The 19,823-nt window shown below is 44.4% G+C and overlaps 1 protein-coding gene across 3 annotated transcripts in view; it reads left to right on the top strand.

Annotated features, from left to right (window-relative positions):
- The window catches only part of Abcc5 (ATP binding cassette subfamily C member 5), a 153,848-nt gene that overhangs the window by 90,448 nt on the left and 43,577 nt on the right, over positions 1-19,823 (top strand). For all 3 annotated transcript variants that reach the window (XM_021210088.2, XM_029544488.1, XM_029544489.1), the window contains exons 12-15: positions 1,137-1,208; positions 16,661-16,785; positions 16,910-16,982; positions 18,493-18,696. In XM_021210088.2, the coding sequence (XP_021065747.1) occupies positions 1,137-1,208; positions 16,661-16,785; positions 16,910-16,982; positions 18,493-18,696 (474 nt within the window). The remainder of the gene's footprint in view (positions 1-1,136; positions 1,209-16,660; positions 16,786-16,909; positions 16,983-18,492; positions 18,697-19,823) is intronic.

The raw sequence follows: 19,823 nt of genomic DNA, 5'->3' as shown, positions 1-19,823 counted from the left end.
CCTCCTCCTCCTCCTTCTTCTTCTTCTTCTTCTTCTTCTTCTTCTTCTTCTTTTTGAGACAGGGTTTCTCTGTGTAGCCCTGGCTGTCCTGGAACTTACTCTGTAGACCAGGCTGGCCTTGAATTCAGAAATCCGCCTGCCTCTGCCTCCCGAGTGCTGGAGTTAAAGGCGCGCGCCACCACGCCCCGGCTGTCTGGGATCCTTCTGCACCACTGTTCTAGCCTCCCTCCTTTTCTTGGGGACTTGATTACTATCACACAGAACTGCCAAACAAGTGGCTCTCCTTAAAGTTAACTGTTGGCTAGAGCAACGGCTCGGTAGTAAGGAGCACTGGCCGCTCTTCCAGAGGACCTGGATTCAAAGCAAAGCACCCACAGCTGGCTTGAAACCAACTCCAGTTCCAGGGGTTCTGACGCCCTCTCCTGGCCTTTGCAGGCACCAGGCACACAAGTGATATGCAGGCATACATGAAGGCAAAACACCCACACTTATATTAGGCAGGTGGATCTCTGAGTTCGAGGCTAGCCTGTTCTACATAGTGAGTTCTAGGACAACCTAGGCTACACAGAGAAATCCTGTCTTGAAAAACCAACCAAACAAAATAATAAATAAATCAATAAATAAAAATTATATTTTAGGTGTTGGAGAGACGGCTCAGCGGTTAAGAGCACTGACTGTTCTTCCAGAGGTCCTGAGTTCAAATCCCAGCAACTACATGTGGTGGCTCACAACCATCTATAGTGGGATCTGATGCCCTCTGGTGTATCTAAAGACAGTGACAGTGTACTCGTCATGTATATTAAATAAATAAATAAATAAATAAATAAATAAATAAAAACTTTTTAAAAAATTATATTTTAATGTATATAATACTACATGTAGTTCCTACTAAAAGAAAATAAAAATTACAATTAAGCAATTTTAAAGAGTTGTGCCTTGCAAAAACACAATTAAAAAAAATAAAATCTTATACTACTTGCAAAGTTGGTAAGAAGCTAAGACTTCCTAAGAGTGATTGTGTGTGACAGTCTTTCCAGAGTGCTTCCGTGTCTCTGTACTGATGGACCAACTGCCGGTTCTTAGGATGAGTGGCTGGTCGTCTCTTGATGTCATTCATCTCTCTGTGCTTTGTCTAGGGCAAACTGGTTGGAATCTGCGGCAGTGTGGGAAGTGGAAAAACCTCTCTCATTTCAGCCATTTTAGGCCAGGTAAGACGTTTGTTATGCCCTTGGTATTTTCTGGTCCTTTCTTAGGCTTGGCTTAGCAAACATTTCAGGAACAACAAGCTCAGTCGCTGAAGAGTCAAGTAGAGGTGTGTTGGTCCTCGTCCACCCCGCCGCTGGCCATAGTCTCTTGGGCCACCACCAGGCCAGTGCTGGGCTGTAGGGAAGCTCCAAGACATCACTCCTGGGGTGCGAAAATGCAGTCTGAGATGTGGAAAAGTCAGAGCTGGTTCAGGGTTCCCCAGACCTGTGACGAGGCTGGGACCACGGGGTTCTCAGATTATGGGACATTTCGGCACCACTGGGAGTCATGGAAGAGCCGAGAATGGGGTTAGGGGGTGGGGGGGTCAGGCTAGGGACAGCATCTAGTCTAGGGCTGGGGGCAGGGGGTGCTCTGGCTTGTCCCAGCGGTGATTGTCCTTAGCTTGGCAGAGGCAGGCTTAGTGGTAGTTGTGGCTGGGAGCACAGAGAGGCCTTCTACAGGAGAATTAAGCTGTGGCTCCATAGGCAAATGCCTTCTCCATGCTCCCCACAGCGGATCTTGATGAAAGAGACAGTCTGTGGTTCTAAACAGTTTATTGGCTGTTCATGGTGGAAAATGGATGCATACTGTATCATACCCACTTCTCAGGGTGGGCTTGAGATCAAATACCTTTTACAGAGAGGAATGTCTGGGAAGGGAAGCTTATCTGCAAAGCCCTCTGTGCCTCTAGGTACCTCATTAGCATGGAGAACTCTGTTCTGGGCCTATGTCACCACAGGACATACTAATTTTATGTAAGGAGCTTGGCACGTGTTCTAGGCAGGGAGTGGGGAGTTGCCTGAATCTCAGGTGGGTACCCACCGAGACTCTGGGTCTCCGCATGCTCTACCTTAACAACAGAGGTGATAACGAAGGGACTGTGGTCGATGCTATGCTCCTTCATTTCTCCATCTTAACAGCCTTCTGTCTGGAAGGGTGCAGTGAATGCCTGGTGACTGGCTAATAGACGCACACCGCCACCGTTTGTTCCCTGTGCCTCTTCTCATTCAGGAAGTAGTTACTGGATGTGTGTGGCAGGTGTGTGAGGAAAGGAAGCAGCAGAGGTGAGAAGGGTGATCAAACACCCCCGCACTGGAGATTCTGACGCGTAGTCTTGCTTGATCCTCAGCCTAGGACTCTGAGACTGTTACTTTGGGGAGTTCATGTCTAGAAGAGACTCAGTGATCTAGATACACAAGTATAGCATGAGACAGCAAGAGCCGTGAGAGAGTGAGGGGGGAAGAGTAAGCACAGATTCCTTGGGTGTGTGGAACCCAGTCATCAGAAAAGGGTGGGTACCCGCATACCTTTAAACAAGATGTCAAACACCTTGACTTCTGTGCGGATGAAGATGGGCATGCAGTTGGTGCCACTTCCTGCCAGGTGCCGCCTTCTGAACTCCACCTGTTGGGGACAGTGGGACCTGTGTTTTGAGGACAGTTTCCTTGTCCTGTTTGGTACCAGCCATTGTAGTGTGTTGTAGTCCTAGAGCACGGGGCTGTGTTCTGCTTTATTGTATGCTCTGGTCCTTGGACCCAGCTTCTGTAAAAATCAAGAGCCTAACAGGTGGTTTCTCATCATCAGCCAGATTTGAGGGCCAGTTATGAAGCCAGGGCTCTTGGGAGTATGAAAGTCATCTTTCCCAGGGCTTCCAAACATTGGCAAGGTGCTGCTTTTCCAGGGGTGACTAGGCTGTGGCTAAGCTTAAACCAAGTGGGTTTTGGCTTTCGTGGATCCAATCCTGGTAGCCAGTCTGATAGGGAGGCCGGTAGCGCAGGTCAGTTCCTCTGCTCTGTCCTTTCTTTAGAGTTTAACTCTCAGCTGACAGTGTTGCTGTGAGCAGCCAGGAATGTAGCTTTCTGATTTGCACAGCAGATTGATTGCCAGTTTGTAGGAAAATGTTCCTGTACACACACACATTGTGTGTGATGGTGTTCATAAGTGTGGGCTTATTTGTCAAGCATTCCTGCGTTCGTTAATGAGACTTTGCATCACAGAGTTATCATCCTTAACTCAAACAGGTGTCTACTGTTGGTATCAAAAAGAACCACGATGCATCAGGTGGTATCAAGCGCGATAGAAGACACATCAGGGGGCTGGAGAGATGGCTTAGTTCAGCACTGACTGCTCTTTCAGGGGACCCACGTTCAATTCCCAACACCCACATGACAGCTCACAATTATCTGTACCTCCAAGATCTGACAGTCTCACAGATACACATTTATACAAAACCACCAAGGCATATAAGATAAAAATAAGTAAATGATTTAAAAAAGCAAACAACCTTTTGGGCTGAAGAGATGGCTCAGCAGGTAAGAACACTAACAGCTCTCCTCCAGAGGTCCTGAGTTCAATTCTCAGCAACCCCATGGTGGCTCACAACCATCTCTAATAGGATCTGATGCCCTCTTCTGGTGTGTCTGAAGACAGTAACCATATACTTTCATGCATAAAATAAATCTTAAAAAAAAAAAGAAAAGAAAACACATTAAAGCTATGGCTCTGCATGCAGCCTCTTCATGTTGGTAGGAAGCTCTATAGTCATTATTTGGTTGCTGTTCACATCAGTTGATATCTAACCTGAAATTCTATTTCCTCTCTGGTCCTCACTTCACAGAAGCAGCTGATCTAGTCAATATCCTGGATGAATCCTATAGATAAGTTGGCCACCCTCGCCTGAAGGCAGGTTCTGGCTACAAATTTTTATGACACCCTCTCCAGGGAACTTCGAAAAGAGGCCTTCTTGCTTGATGTATTATTAGTCAGGGTTCTCCAGAGGAACAGGACTGATAGAATGAATGTTTACATATATTCATTCACAATATATGTATTACATAACGAACATATAATATATAAATATATGTATACACATATATGTTTATGTTACATGATGTATATATATATATGCATACATACATATAAATGAATGAATGAATGAATGAATGAATATATATATAAAGGGATTTTTGAATGGCTTACAGACGCTGTTCCTTTTGCCTAGTCCAACAATGGTTATGTCCTAACAGGACTGTCAAAAGTCCAGCAGTTATCCAGTCCACCAATGTAGATCTTCAATCTACATTGGAATTCCAAAGTAGGTTCTCATACCAGCAAAATAATGCTTCAGCAGGGAGATAAATTAACTTGCCAACTGAAGCGAGGGTAAGCATGGAGAGAGTAAGGCTTTCCGTAGTCCATGTCCTTTTATGTGGGCTGTCACCAGAAAATGTGACCAGATCTAGGTGGGTCTCCAGCCCTCCAGGGGTCTAGGTTTGGAGTAAGTCTTTCCACCCCAAATGATCCACTCAAGAAAACTCCCAGCAAGGTTGCCAGGTGCTTGGGTTTTAGTTAATTCCAAATGCCATCAAGTTAACCACCAAGATCACCCATTGCAAGCTCACCTCTTGTCACCTTGGCACATATTTACATCTTATGTCATGCTTACTTTCCACAGAGAAACAATAGCTAGGTCATAATTTTGCATAACATGATGCAACTATCCCATGTACTACCTCAAACTACATATTTTATAGTAGGTGATATCTTTGAGGAATCTTGGTCTTTTACTGTCTTATAACAAATGTGGTAACTCTTGATACGAACTCAATGTTACATGATGAAGAAATGACACAAATTAATTTGTGTATTTATTTAATATAGATATATACTGCACAAGTACATCATTTTTTAAATAAAGATTTATTTATTATATGTGTATTATATGAGCACACCATCATTGTCTTCAGACCCACCAGAAAAGGGCATCGGATCCCATTACAAATGGTTGTGAGCCACCATGTGGTTGCTGGGAATTGAACTCAGGACCTCTGGAAGAGCAGCCAGTGCTCTTAACTGCTGAGTCATCTCTCCAGCCCACACAAATATGTTGTTTGTTTGTTTGTTTGTTTGTTTGTTTGTTTGTTTTTTCTGAGACAGGGTTTCTCTGTGTAGCCCTGTCTGTCCTGGAACTCTGTAGACCAGGCTGGCCTCAAACTCCGATATCGGCCTGCCTCTGCCTCCCAAGTGCTGGGATTAGAGGCGTGCGCCACCACTGCCCAGCTTACAAATACATTCTTAAACACTCATGTCAATTATAGTCTAAGCTTTAATCACATGATCTTAGTGGTAATCAAACAACCCTTTCACAGGGATCACCTAAGACTATCCTACATATTGGATATTTACATTATGATTCATGACATTAGCAAAATTACAACTATGAAGTAGCAAGGAAAATAATGTTATGGTTGGAGGTTACCACAACATGAGGAACTCTACTAAAGGGGTGCAGCATTAGGGTGACTGAGAAGCACTGACTTAACTGGTGTTTATAACTATTTTTCTGTACTACCCATTCTGTATGTTCTTCACTCTCAGCAAGCATCCCAGTAGGTTTTGGCTCTTTTGTCTTGGAGGAGTGACCTAAAGGGTCCCTTAAGTGACCTAAAAGGTCACCTAAAGTGACCCTTCCTAAAGGGTCTGGGTCCTTTCTCATTCTGCCTGGACTGAGTTGTAGTTTTCCATTGATTTTAAACACAGAACATGGTAATGGGAGCTACCCTTAAAGATTCCCTGTACTTCAGATAGTCTTCCTTACATCCAATTTCCTCTTGGTGATCTGGATCAATCACTCTTTTTTTTTTTTTTTCCCAAGACAGGGTTTCTCTGTATAGCCCTGGCTATCCTGGAACTCACTTTGTAGACCAGGCTGGCCTAGAACTCAGAACTCTGCCTGCCTCTGCCTCCCAAGTGCTGGGATTAAAGGAGTGCGCCACCACCGCCCGGCCTGGATCAATCACTCTTAACACTGGTTTTTTTTTTTTCTTTCTTGGCCTGTTGGTTTATAACACTGACATTTCTTTCTTAGCCTGTTGGCTTGAGAGCATCAGAAGCCCACAGTGGCCAGGAGGAAGTCTAAGCTTCCACTTCAGTGGAATGTTTGTTGTGGTTCCTGGCAGGAGTACTTCATCCTCTGGAACCAAAACTTAAGGTGACCAGAACCAAAGGTCTCAGAAACAGAATTGGAAATTACCTAATAGGTCACTAGGAATGATAATAAGTAGAACCATTCCCTTTTCAGCCCCTTGATTCCTGGTCCTGTGACTCCTGCCTGTAGGAAAACCATGCCATATATTAGAGGCTGACTTAGAGCATATGCCTACTTCTAGAGAACCCTGACCCAGGTTCCTAGCCTGTTGTAGGCTAATTAGTACAGTGTCTTCAAAAGGCCATTGCATTGTTCTGTCAGGCCAGATGCTTCAGGATGGTGGGGAACATGGTAAAACCAGTGGATTCCATGAACCTGTGCCCACTGTCCACTTTCCTGGCTGTGAAGTGAGTTCCTTGGTCAAAGCAATGCTGTATGGAATACCATGACGATAGGTAGGCATTTGTGTTATCTATAGGTAGTGGTTTTAGCAGGAAAGGCAAATCTATAACCAGAATAAGTTTCTGTTCTGGTAATGACAAAATGTTACCCTTCCCTCACAGGAAGAGGTCCAGTAGTAGTTAACCTACTACCAGGCCACTGGCTGGTCACCCCAGAGAATGGTGCCATATTGGGGGTGCTCAGTGTTGTTGGCAAATCTGCTACTTACCCACAGCTGTAGGCAGGTCAGCCTTGGTAATTGGATGTCCATGTTGTTCATGCGTAGTGTCTTAGTTAATGTTGTGTTGCTGTGAAGAGATACCATGATGAAGATAACAACTCTTAGAAAAGAATATTTTTAATTAGAGGGGAGACACCTCCTTCAAGAAGGCCACACACTGTAATCCTTCCCAAATAGTTCTACCAGCTAAGAACCAAGCATTCAAACATAAGAGCCTATGGGGGCCATTCTCATTCAAACCACCCCATTCCACTTGTTGGCCCCCATAAGCTAGTAGCCATTTCTCCATACAAAATGCATTTAGTCCAACATCAAATGTACACATAATCTTTCACAGTCTCAAGAATGCATGAAAGTTCAAGGTCTGTTCTGAGACTCAATGCAATCTCTTAACTGTAATCCCATGTAAAATTAAAAAAGAAAAGTACATCACATACTTCTAACACAAAATGGCACAGAATATATATTACCATTCCATTATGAGGAAGGGGGTAATAGTGAGGAAATACTAGACCAAACTAATCCTGAAAACCAGGGTAAGTGCCAAATAACCACAACTCTGTGTTTTATCTTAGGGTTTTTACTGCTGTGTTGAAACACCATGACTAAAGAAACCTGGGGAAGAAAGGCTTTATTCAGCTTATACTTCCATAGCACTGTTCACCATAGGGACTCAAGTAGAACAACAACCCGGAGGGAAGAGCGTATGCAGAGGCCGTAGGAGGGTGCTGCTTCCCACAGCATGCTCAGTTGGCTTTCTTATAAAACCCAGGGCCACCAGCCCAGAAATGATACCACTCCCCCATCAATTAGTAATTAAGAAAATGCCCAACAGGTTTACCTACAGCCCAGTCTTAAGGTTCCCTCTTCTCAGACGACTTTATCTTACACCAAGTTGACATAAAACTGTCCTGTTCACTGTGATAGTAAAGCATTCATTGGACGGCTCTTCTTTTCCAGCTTTGCTGACTGCAATACATTTCTCCCTCCTGAGCTGTTTACATACCCGCTGGCCGCTCTCCTTGGCAGATATTCTATGGTGCTGGTATCTTTAGCATCTTTGGGTCTTCAACAGAATTCATGGTTCACTGCCATAGCCTGACACAGCGGTCCCTCTTGGCCTCCATGCGGAGACTTCTCTGACCCATAGCTGGCCTCCGTGGGCTTCCTTAACTGGGGAAGGCTGCAGAACCTCTTTACAGCTATATCTTCCTTGATTGTAAATCCAGAACCTGCCAAGGTCTTTGCTTGTTTGCAGTGTTATCTGGCCCTCTTCATGAATTACATATACATAAACTTTCCATCCTTGATGGTTTCTTTTGCTACTTCTGCTTCCCTTTTTATGACATGCAGGATTAGCTGGATGGGTCTTGCTCTGAGGTTGCCATTCCTTGATTTCATTGAGCACTAGGCTCTTCCTTAAACTTCTCCTTTCCTTTAGCCCAGGACTTGGCTCCGGCATTACACTTCCTGGTGCTCCTCTTCTGCCCTCTGTACAGTTTGTATTCTTCTTTACCCTGCTTGCTCTTCTTTCTTCACTGTAGATCTGCATAAGTGGTCGCTAATAACCACGTGACACGGTCAGTACTTAGTTGTCTTGAAATTTCTTCTGCCAGTGATGTTTATTTATCCAAAAACGCTTCTATCATCCCCCCGGCAGATTTTCACAACAATGGCAAAAAATAAAACAAATCCAGCCACTTTCTTTGTCAAAATATCATAAGAGTGGTCTCTAATAGTCCTCTAACTGCAACCTTTTGAGCTGGGCGTCCATAGTCTACGTTGCTCTCAGCGTCACTGTCTTCCATGTTCAGATGGCTCATTAAGCCCTGCCCACATTCAACTGCTTTCCTAAGCCAAAGTCCACCATATTTCTCAAGCAGCCTGGCTAGGCCTATCCCCCAGCACATACCAACGTCTGTCTAAGTTACTGTTCTGTTGTTGTGAAGAGACACCGTGACAGAGGCTACTATTACAAAAGAAAACATTTCATTGGCGGCTGGCTTACAGTTTCAGAGAATTAGTCCATAATCGTCACAGCAGAAAGCACTGCAGCAGACAAGTAGAGATGAGCAGAGATGGGATACATCCTGAGAGGCAGGCATGTAGTGAGGCAGAGAGATACTAGGCCTGTTGTGATCCTTCCCCAACAGTTCCATTAACTGGGGACCAAGTATTCAAACATATTAGCTTATGGGGGCCGTTGTCATTCAAACCAGCACACATAACCTCCATCAGTGCTACTATGGCCACCTTGTCCATAGACCCAATAGGCAGTGGATGGCTAGGAAAGGCTGACTATTGACAGAACAGATCATCCTATCACTTGATTATTGAACTCTTCAATAATCTGCTGAGGTCAAGTTTTGGTTAACATTTACATGAGACACAAGTATCTTCATATGCTTTGGCCATTGGAGAGATCTTCCACATACTTCATCTTCAATTTTTTTTTAACATTTTAAATCATGTTTTTCTTTCCAAGTCCCTGACCATTCAGCTAATCTATTAGATATAGCTCATGAATAATAAATTATACTTCTGGCCATTTCTCCTCCCAGGCAAAATGTACAACCATATATATTGCCTGAGGCTCTGCCCACTGTGAATATTTTCCTTCAGTTTCTACAGGATTGTTGCAGAAAGGGGTTGTAATGCTGCAGTTGTCAACTTTTTTTTTTTTTTTTTTTTTCGAGAAAGGGTTTCTCTGTATAGCCCCAGCTGTCATGGAACTCACTCTGTAGACCAGGCTAGCCTCGAACTCAGAAATTCTCCTGTCTCTGCCTCCCAAGTGCTGGGATTAAAGGTATGCGCCACCACACCTGGCCAGTTGTCAACTTCTGAGTGATGCCTGTATAACATGCTGAACCATTAGTAAAATAGGCCCTAGGTTTAAGTTTCTTAGTAAGTCAATCATAGGGCATACCCGATGAGGCTACAGACACGTGCTTGTGAACAAAAGGCATTGCAATGAGAGTAGAAACCATTGATATTTAGGCAACTTCTTTGTGTAACTTGGTTGTGCTCTCTCTCTCTCTATATATATATATATATATATATATATATATATATATATATATATAGCTGCTCTGCACATCCTACTCATGACTTGTTGGGTCAGTTACTACCCGGTTCATGATCGACAGCTCAGTTGCATGGTAATATCATGGTCCATTGTCAAATGTTCATTTTCTTCTAAGGTTCCATAGCAGACCAATAGTGGTCTCTCTAAGGGAGAACAGTTGTCTACGAATGATGGAAGAGCCTTGCTCCAACATACCAAGAGGCTCTCATGTGATTCGTGTACAATGGCAGAGCATCTCTGTCTGCCACTGACACCTCAAGCACTGTCAGATCTGCTGCCTTATGTGGTCCCAGTGGTAGAGCAGCCTGCATGGCAGCCTGGACCTGCTGAAGAGCCTTCTCCTGTCCCAGGCCCCACTCAGGTAGCAGCTTCCTGAGTCACCTGTTATATGGGCCTGAGTGACACACCCAAGTGAGGAATGTGCTGCCTCCAGAATCCAAATAGGCCTCTTCTATGGCTGTGAAGAGACACCATGACCAAGGCAGCTTATGGAGGAAGCAGTTTACTGGGCCTTACAGTTTCAGAGACTTAGTCCTTGACCATCATGGCAGGAGCACGGTCTAGGTGGGCAGGCATGGTGGTAGAGCAGGAGCTGAGAGCTCTATGTCCTGATCCACAAACACAAGACAGAGAGAGCTAACCGAGAATGTTGTAGACTTTTGAAACCTGAGAACCTGCCTGCAGTGACACACCACCTCCAAACAAGTCCACACTTCCTAAATTCTTCCCAGATAGTTCCACTGGGGACCAAGTATTCACACATGTGAGCCTGGGGTGGGAGGCATTCTCATTCAGAACACCATGCCCGCTAAGGATTGTCCTTCTTTCATGGTGGTAGGAGGAGCCAAGTGTAATAACTTATCCTTCATCTAGGGAAGAATATTCTGCATGCCCTACACCACCTGACTCCTAGAAGTTTCACTGGGGTAGAAGGTCCTTCTATTTTTGTTATATTTCCTGTCCTCTGATGCACATATGTGCTACCAACAAATCCAAGGTACTTGCTTTCTCCTGCTCACTTGGTACAATCTGCATAATGACCTCAGTATAGTGGACCAATGTGATATTTGTAGAAGAGACAGATAATCAATATCCCTTCAAAGTAAGTTTTGAATATATTCTAAGTTTAATATATCCTTAAGGTAAAACTGTGAAGGTATATTGTTGGCTTAGCCAACTAAAATCAAATGCTTCTGGTAGTCCTTATGGACAGTACAGAGAAAAGGGCATTTGCTGGATCAGTAGTTACATACATAGCAGGAGATGTCTGGTCAAGTAAAGACATATCTGGTACAGCAGCAGCAGAGTCACAGTCACTCTCCATAATCCAGCTGTCTTTTGCATAGTTCAGGTCAGAGCATTGAAAGGAGACTGGGAACCTGCATCATTCATGTTCTTACAGTGGCACTCGTTTCTGTCATTTCTCAGGGATACAGCATTGGTTTTAGTTCACTGTTTTCCCTGGCAGAGATGACTCCAATACATTCCATTTGGCCTTTCCAACCAAAATAGCTCTCACTCCACAGGTCATGGAAAACTGTGGGGATTCTGCCAGCTTTAATTGTATCTATCCCAATTACGCATTCTGACACTGAGAAATAACTATAGGATGAGTTTGGGGACCCACAAGACCTACTCTGACCCTATCAGTCCCTGACCTCCAAAGGCCCACATTAACTAGATGTTCACAGTGTTTCTTGTGGTCTTTCAAAATCAGTGTCAGTCGGAATGGGTATAGAATACACCTGGGAAAGTCTGATTATTTCCTTTTCCCCCTGTGTACAGTTGGCTTTGTAAAAAGCCATAGATCTTCTGAAGAGGGTGGGAGAAAGGCTAACAGTAAAACGTTTTAATATTTTCTTCAGGTCCTTCCAGGGAATCTAGCAGTTCTTTCACAGGGTTCTGGGTCTGCAAACTGGTTCAAGTCTGGAGATTAGTTCCGGGACTATGATTTCCTATCCTACCATCCAATGGAGGCTTTCTTTGTCTGAGAATTTTCTTGCTTATGCAGATGAAACAAGAACATAGATTTATTATCTATCGTGGGACTTTCTGGACCCACCAGCGGTATAAATAATGACACAGAGACTCATTAATTTTTATTATTGCTTAGGTCTTAGCTTTGGCTACCTCTCAGCTGGCTCCTCTAACTTAACCTCATTATCCTAGCTCACTACCCACCATATGGTTCTTTACCTCTCTCAGTCTTGGTAAGTCAGAGCACCTCTGTGTCTCACTGGCGAATTCTTCCTGCCTCTGCTTTTCCCAGAGACCTTCTTTCAGCTCAGAAGTCCTGCCTAGCTACTGGCCATTGTGTCCATAGCTCTTTATTAAGCTAGTCATCAGTGAGGTAGCTTTGTGTTTACAAAATACTTATGCAGGTGATGAGCCATAAGAATAATAATAATATCAGTGTCTGGCCAGCACTCAGCTCTCTGCTGGTACAGCAGTCAACAATTGAATAATACAAAGACAACCTTCACACAGTGTACAAAAAGCTTACCCCAGCAATTATCAATTATCATGGTAACTTAAGGTCCCTATGAATTATCCCACACTAAAAGTCCCTTTTCCCTTTACTGCCCATCACGGGTTAGGCTATAATGCATGTCATTTTCCCTTTGGTGATTCTATGTTGCCAGGTGGCCTCTGTTACTCCTGGCCCAATAAGCCCATTGTATTAATGTCATCCAGTTGAACTGTAGCATCTCCATTCTGCCACAGAGAAATCAGTGTTGACAAAGGTCTTCAAATGTGCAGGTGTCTCCTCAGCCCTTAAGCTGGGGTGCAGAGAGCCCACTGAAGTGGATGCCTCCATGGGTAGAAAGAAAGGCTTTGGGGAGATCAAACTGCCAAGGCTATCTTGGGCGAGGAGGAGAGGGCAGAAAGAAGTGCAAAAATGTCAGAAAAGCAGATTTTATATGATGGTCAGCAGAGTTGGTATAGGCTGTTCATAATGACCTGACTGGTAACTAGATGTGTTTCCCAGAGGTCGTTGACCTTTGAGGACAGATTAAGGAAGTTTCCTCAGAGTTTAAGAGAAGTTGCTCTGTTTATGCAAAAACAGTCCTTTTACCTGGCCAAAGTCCTGTTTTGGACGTTGTCACCAGCACTGTCTTTTGAGGGGCACTTTGAAGGGTGTGGGGATTGGGTTTTACACAGCCTATCCAGTCTAGTGTTACAATTTCCCAAGCTTTCAGATCCCTTCATCAACACTAAATGCCTCGAACTCAGAAATCTGCCCGCCTCTGCCTCCCGAGTGCTGGGATTGAAGGTGTGCGCCACCTCGCCCAGCGCGGCAGGCCATCTTTTTAATTAATTATTTTATTTATTTACATTCCATCCATTGCTCCCATCCCAGCTCTCCCCATAGTTTCTCATCCCATTCCCCCTCCCCCTTGCTTCAGAGAGGGTGCTCCCTCTTCCGTTCCCCTTCCCTGGGCCTCATGTCTCTCAAGGATTAGGCCTATCCTCACTGAGGCCAGACCAAGCAGTCCTCTATTACATATATATGGAAGGCAGGAGGGGTGGGCTTGGACCAGCCCATGTATGCTCCCTGGTTGGTGGCTCAGTCTCTGGGAGCATCCAGGGGTCCAGGTTAGTTGAGACTGCTGGTCTTCCTATGGGGTTGCCCTCCGCTTCAGCTCCTTTAATTCTTCCCCCAATTCCTCTTTAGGGGGTCCCTGACTTCAGTCAGGGTGTAAGTATCTTCAGCAGGTCATCTTCTGACAGAGCCTTCATCTAGCTGATTGAAGGAATTTTTGGCTGTTTGGGTCCAGGAATCACCCCACAAACCACTGATCTCAGTCAAACAGGGATAATTCATTGACAGACCCCTTCCCACCCCCCCACCTCCACACTGGTCCATCAAGGACATAGGTCAGACTTGGGAGCTGAGACTGCAAGCCTGACTGTTTCCCAGAGGCAACTTATAAAGCAAACCCCACAACCATAAAAAGTTGTACGCAGACGCAGGAAGTGCTGCTGGATAGTTGCAGATATTGGCTCGGGTCCAGGCTTATTGTAGCTAAGTCTACAAAGCAGTTCTAAGTGATCTTTACTGTGACTGGCTTAAAGGAAAGTGAGGATCTGGGGAATTTCCAAGAACACCAAAGCAAAGAGCTTAACAGAATATGCAGTTAAGTCGTGCAGTGGTGGCGCACACCTTTAATTCCCGCACTTGGGAGGCAGAGGCGGGCGGATTTCTGAGTTCGAGGCCAGCCTGGTCTACAAAGTGAGTTCCAGGACAGCCAGGGCTATACAGAGAAACCCTGTCTGAAAAAAAAAGAAAAAAAAAAAGAAAAAAATATATACAGTTAATGTTTAACTGGGCATGAGAAAGGTCCTGTGTAACAATGTAAGATGGCTGGCTGCAAGCATAAAACAAAATGGCTACAGTGAGGTCAGAAAGGCAGTGGCTACCTAGGTCTTAACATGGCACCCTTTAAAAACTTCCATATTAAACCTAGGGTTTCAGTCAGTCAGTCCACATTGAAAAACTCTGATCCAGTTTTATGTTCTTCTCACCATTATCCCATTCCCATAAAAATCTATTTCCATACATATTTCCCAGACTTCTGCTTGAATGAATTTGTTAATTCATTAAGCTCTTCAGTAGTGTAGGGCACCTCCTCATGGACTACACTTTCTCTCTCCTCCACACCTCCATAGCATCTCCTTCAGGGAATGTCACTGGGCATCCTGTAGACAGTGTAGGATCAATTCCCTCTGGCAAAGGTCAAAGGACAATATTGCTGGTGGTAGAAATGGGGATGCATCCTCTGCAAAGGCTGGGGAGATAAATCCTGTAGAATCTGAGGGTTCGAAGTCCTCAGCCTCAGTAGGGTCCCTCCATACACCTCCATCCAAAGTTACAGGACCCTGCTCCTTACCTTTAACCATGGATAGCTAGCCTCCAAGACTGAGGCTTGGAGTTTTGTTACAGTTCAGCAAAATTATAATAAGGGTTGCAATTTAATTTTCTATAATCCTGTGGCTACTCAAGAATAGATTCACCTTGCATACTTAGAAACCTGTAGCCCAGTGCCTCTCAGCCTTCCTAATGCTGTGACCCCATAATTTAGTTCCTCATGTTGTGGTGACCCCCAACTGTAAAATTATTTTGTTGCTACTTCATAACTATAATTTTGCTACAGTTATGAATTGTAATGTAAATATCTGGTATGCAGGACATCTGATACTCAGCCTGCAGCGGGGTCCCAACTCACAGGCTGAAAGCTGCTGCTGTAGACTGAAAGCTGCTGCTGTAGATTGAAGTTTATTTGATCTCCAGCTGGTCCTTGGTTTCACTAAATTCAATCTTTTTCTTTGCCCTGGATCCCAAGATGCTACCACTTGGTTAATTCTTTTCACTGAGCTCATTCTTTTCGTTTGTTGTCAATTTACCCAGATATGCTAGAAGCAACCAGCCAGCATCATTCTTTTTCTAATTTTCCCACAAATTATCAAAAGTTTTATATATTGAGTCACTAAATTCCTTGCTTCTTACAGTAGGTGGATCAGGATAATCAAGTGTATGTATCTTGATAAATTCTCCTACGAGATCACACCATAGATCTGTGGCGCTTTCTGTGCTTCTTGGAGAGGCTTCAGTAACTATAGATGTTAGCAAACTGGAAAGCCTACTCCACGTACTTAAAATGTCATCCTTGTAAGTCTGTTTCTCTAGATCACTCACGGTACCACAATCTGTTGTAGTTTTGGTTCCCTAGACAAACAGAACTGATAGAATAAATAAGTATTTATACAACAGAAAACCAGGTGTCATTTGACTGTTGATGTATTCTTTTGTTCACATAGTGACATTTATCAGGTATGTGTGCCGGTGACATCTTTGCACAGGCTTACAGTCACAGGATTTGCTAGGGAAGCTTACAGTCTGTGGGATCTCACTAGATTGTTCCCCCAACAGGAAGGCCATGGATCTAGTAGTTGTTCAGTCCCAGACACTGACTGTCCCAGCTCCTTCCTGTCTGTTTTAGAGTCCCAGGGAAATAGTTCTAGTCACTGAAAGAAAGCCTCAGCAACAGGACAACTGACCAACTTCGTGACAAGAGTGAGGGCGAGCAGGCCAGAAGGAAAACCATCTTTCTTCCATTCCTTGCCTGTGGGCGGCCACCAGTGTGTGGCCCGCTTTGGGGTGGATCCTCCCATAGCAAAAGATCTGATCTAGAAAATGTCAAGCCGGGCGTGGTGGCGCACGCCTTTAATCCCAGCACTGGTGAGGCAGAGGCAGGAGGATTTCTGAGTTCGAGGCCAGCCTGGTCTACAGAGTGAGTTCCACGACAGCCAGGGCTATACAGAGAAATCCTGTCTCGNAAAAAAAAAAAAAAAAAAAAAGAAAGAAAGAAAGAAAGAAAGAAAGAAAAGAAAATGTCAAAGAGATGTGCCAGGTGCTTGGGTGTTAGTTATTCCAGATACATAGTCAAGTTGATAGTCAGGATCAGCCGTCAGAGCTGCACTTTTATAGTGGTTGCTGGTTGCAGGGTGTGTGTGCAGCCTGTATGTATAACAGCGATATTCTCTGTTGCTGTAGCTGTCTTTAGAACAAATGTGTGATCTGGAGTTAAGTAAAAAAAAAAAAAAAAAAGAAGAGTCCTAGAAACAGCCAATACTTAGTCTCCATTGACGGTGTGGGTGCTGTGTGTTTGTTTAGGGTGATGTTTTGATTTACACCACTGGATGATGTCTGTCTCCCTAGATGACGCTGTTGGAGGGCAGCATTGCTGTCAGTGGGACCTTTGCTTATGTGGCCCAACAGGCCTGGATTCTCAATGCCACTCTGAGAGACAACATTCTCTTTGGGAAGGAATTTGATGAAGAGAGGTAAGATATGTTTGGTTTTGTCGTTGTTCCTGTGGCTATGTGTGAGAGAACGCAGCCCATCAGTAGGCTTTTTTTTTTTTTTGGTAACCAAGTGCCTAATTTTCTGTGACTTTGTGTCCTTCAGGTACAACTCAGTGCTGAATAGCTGCTGCCTGCGGCCTGACTTGGCCATTCTCCCCAACAGCGACCTGACTGAGGTACAAACCTTCTGCCTTTGATAGCCACTGTAGCACACAGTTAGCAGGGAAGGCTTTGGAAGGCTTTGCAAAGACATGCCAGAGTCCCTTCCTAGGACTGCCCCTCCTCAGACAGAACCACACAGGGAAGGAGCTCTGTTTTCACTGAGCCATTATTAGTAAAACATTCGTCGATCAGCGCAAGGATGTCAGCCCTGCTTGTTTTAGGTATTTAATATACCTAAGTACTAATGTATTTCATATGCCATGCAAATCTTAAGCATATCCCATTTGGACTCCAAATAGTTTTGCTACACTTACATATTTTTTTTTTAGCAGAGGGTAGTGGTGCATGCATTAGTCTCAGAACTTGTGAAGTAGAGGCAGGCAGAAGCATCCTGGCCTACATATCAGGTTCCAAGGCTATATTGTGAGACCCCCCTGAGAGGTGGGGTGGTGGAAAGAATCGTGAAGATATTTTTTAAACTGCAAGTCAAACAAGTACATGGTGAGTTTCTTTCCCAGGTTCCACTGCCTTCCGTTAGATAGGAAGAGCCTTAGGATACTTTCTCTTCTCCTCTGTCCTGAGCTTTCTCTAGAGCACGGTCTCAGGACCTGCTGTGTGCTGCCTTGGTGATGTTTCCCTCCTGTGACCTGTCCTTTGGTCTCTGGTCTGGCACTTTTGTTTGGCTGACTTCAGTTAACCCTCATATCAGATTTGGTAATGGTTCCTATGTTCTCCACTCTTGGTCTCCCAATCAGTGGTATCAGCACCATTTGGGAACTTGCTAGAAATGCGTTGTTAGGCTATACCTCTGAGCTGTACCTCTGCAGGTAATTCAGATACATACAGAATTTGAGAACCTCTGATCATTAGCATTTTTGTCTTTCATTTTATTTGTTTTTATTCTAAAGATGACACTTTAAAAAGCAACAGAAAACCAGGTAGCATTTGACAATTGATTCATTTGTTCAGATAGTAGCATTTGTCAGGTGTGCATGCTAGTGACATGTTCCTCAGTTGCCCAGTATTTAGATGTAAAGGAGTAGGACAGTAGATTGTATGCATAAGAAGCTTTTCGTGAAGGGAGCCAGAGACCCAGATAAATCGGCACAGAATAAGAAGGGCCCTCATTTGTGGGTAGAATTAGAAGAGGGTGGAGGAGTGTCCCAGAAGAGATGATACAGGCATCGTGTAGAAAAAGCATGATGTCATGTGGGTTCATATTTTACACGTTGTTTTAAATCTCAGGGTACCTGTTTAGATTCTTTCAAGGTTCTTAAAGAGTTCTAGGCAAGGGTGCTTTTGTTTTGAGGCATTCTTTCTGGAGAAGAGGGTGACCTGGGGCAGTGTCAAAGCCACATGGATATCTGATTGGCACTTTGATAGTTGTAGGGTGATTTCCTCAGTCCCTAGAAGTTTCACACTGGCAGTTTGTGTAGGCTTTGGAAAGGGAGAGGAAAGACGACTGGGGTACCTGTTAAGCCCTATTCTAGATTTAAGATAGCGGCTTTCCTTTTGGGTTCATAGATTGGAGAGCGAGGAGCCAACCTGAGTGGTGGACAGCGCCAGAGAATCAGCCTTGCTAGAGCCTTGTACAGTGATAGAAGTATCTACATCCTGGATGACCCCCTCAGTGCCTTAGATGCCCATGTGGGCAACCACATCTTCAACAGTGCTATCCGGAAGCGCCTCAAGTCTAAGACAGTTCTGTTTGTTACACACCAGTTACAGGTAAGGCACGTTGTCACCTAGGCTGCTCATGTGGGCTTGGTAATGAAGAGGGCTTGGGCCAGAGGTTCCTAGAGTTAACTGTTTCCATTTCCTCACCAAATAGCCAACGCAGCAGTCCTTTGTGTGGCCGTCTGAATCGGGTCCTTGGAACACACTGGTTCTGCAGCAGACCTACAAATTAAAGGGCTGGGAAGAGCAGATAGAAGTAGGCTTTGGAAGTGAGTTAGTGGTAGGAAGCACTGAGGTGGCATCTGTCGGTGAGAACAACAAGCACAGTTTGTACTTTCTCCCCATCAGTCATGACAGGCATTAGAAATCCACTTGGGATTATCACTGTCCGAGCTGACAGCCTAAGTTTGGGGCCCAGTTTCCCTTTCTTGTAAGTTCTATATACTTCTGCACACAGTGCAAGGATTTGAGTTAATTAATTTGATTAACTTATTTGAGACGCTGATTGTCTCTTGCTTTGTAGACTAGGCTGGCTCACCCACCTCTTCCCCCTGAGTATGGGATCAAAGGCCTATGCTATACCATACTCAGCCAGGATATAAAATGTACTGGGAAGCTTGTGTAGCTCCACCACAGAATGTTGTAGAGATTATCTGATTCTGTCCTGGGGTTTCCACCCTGCCTTTGGCCATTTAGTTCCTGGATAAAAGACATACTCAACCCTTATATTTACAATAAGCCTTAATCAGCACAAGAGCTGGGCATGTATACCCTCTATGCTACTAGAGTCTAATCCCTATCGGTAACCCCGAGTTATTGCTCACTGTGTTTCATCTGGGCTGCTCTTATCTCCAATTGGCCAGCCCTCAGGATGGCATTTTCATGACTCATCTACCCCGTGGTGGCTTCTCTCTCTTCTACCTTTTTCTCTTCCTCTTATTGTTCTCCCCCACCCTAAAGCCTGGGAACCCTAAACCCCACCTATGTCTCATCTGCTCAGCTATTAGCTGTCCACATCTAAACTCACCAATCAGAAATAACTTGGGGGTAAGGTCTATGTGTGGACTCTCTTGTCTCTGGGACAACCAGGTCTTGGGAGCCCTCACTTAGCATTATAATAGACAGCAAAAGACCAAACCTTAACATCAGAAGACATAAGAAATTCTTTTTTTTTTTTT

This window comes from Mus pahari, chromosome 12, assembly GCF_900095145.1.
Source record: "Mus pahari chromosome 12, PAHARI_EIJ_v1.1, whole genome shotgun sequence".
Taxonomy (NCBI): domain Eukaryota; kingdom Metazoa; phylum Chordata; class Mammalia; order Rodentia; family Muridae; genus Mus; species Mus pahari.
Note: the sequence above shows the minus strand (reverse complement) of the source record. Positions and strands in the feature narration are given on the sequence as shown.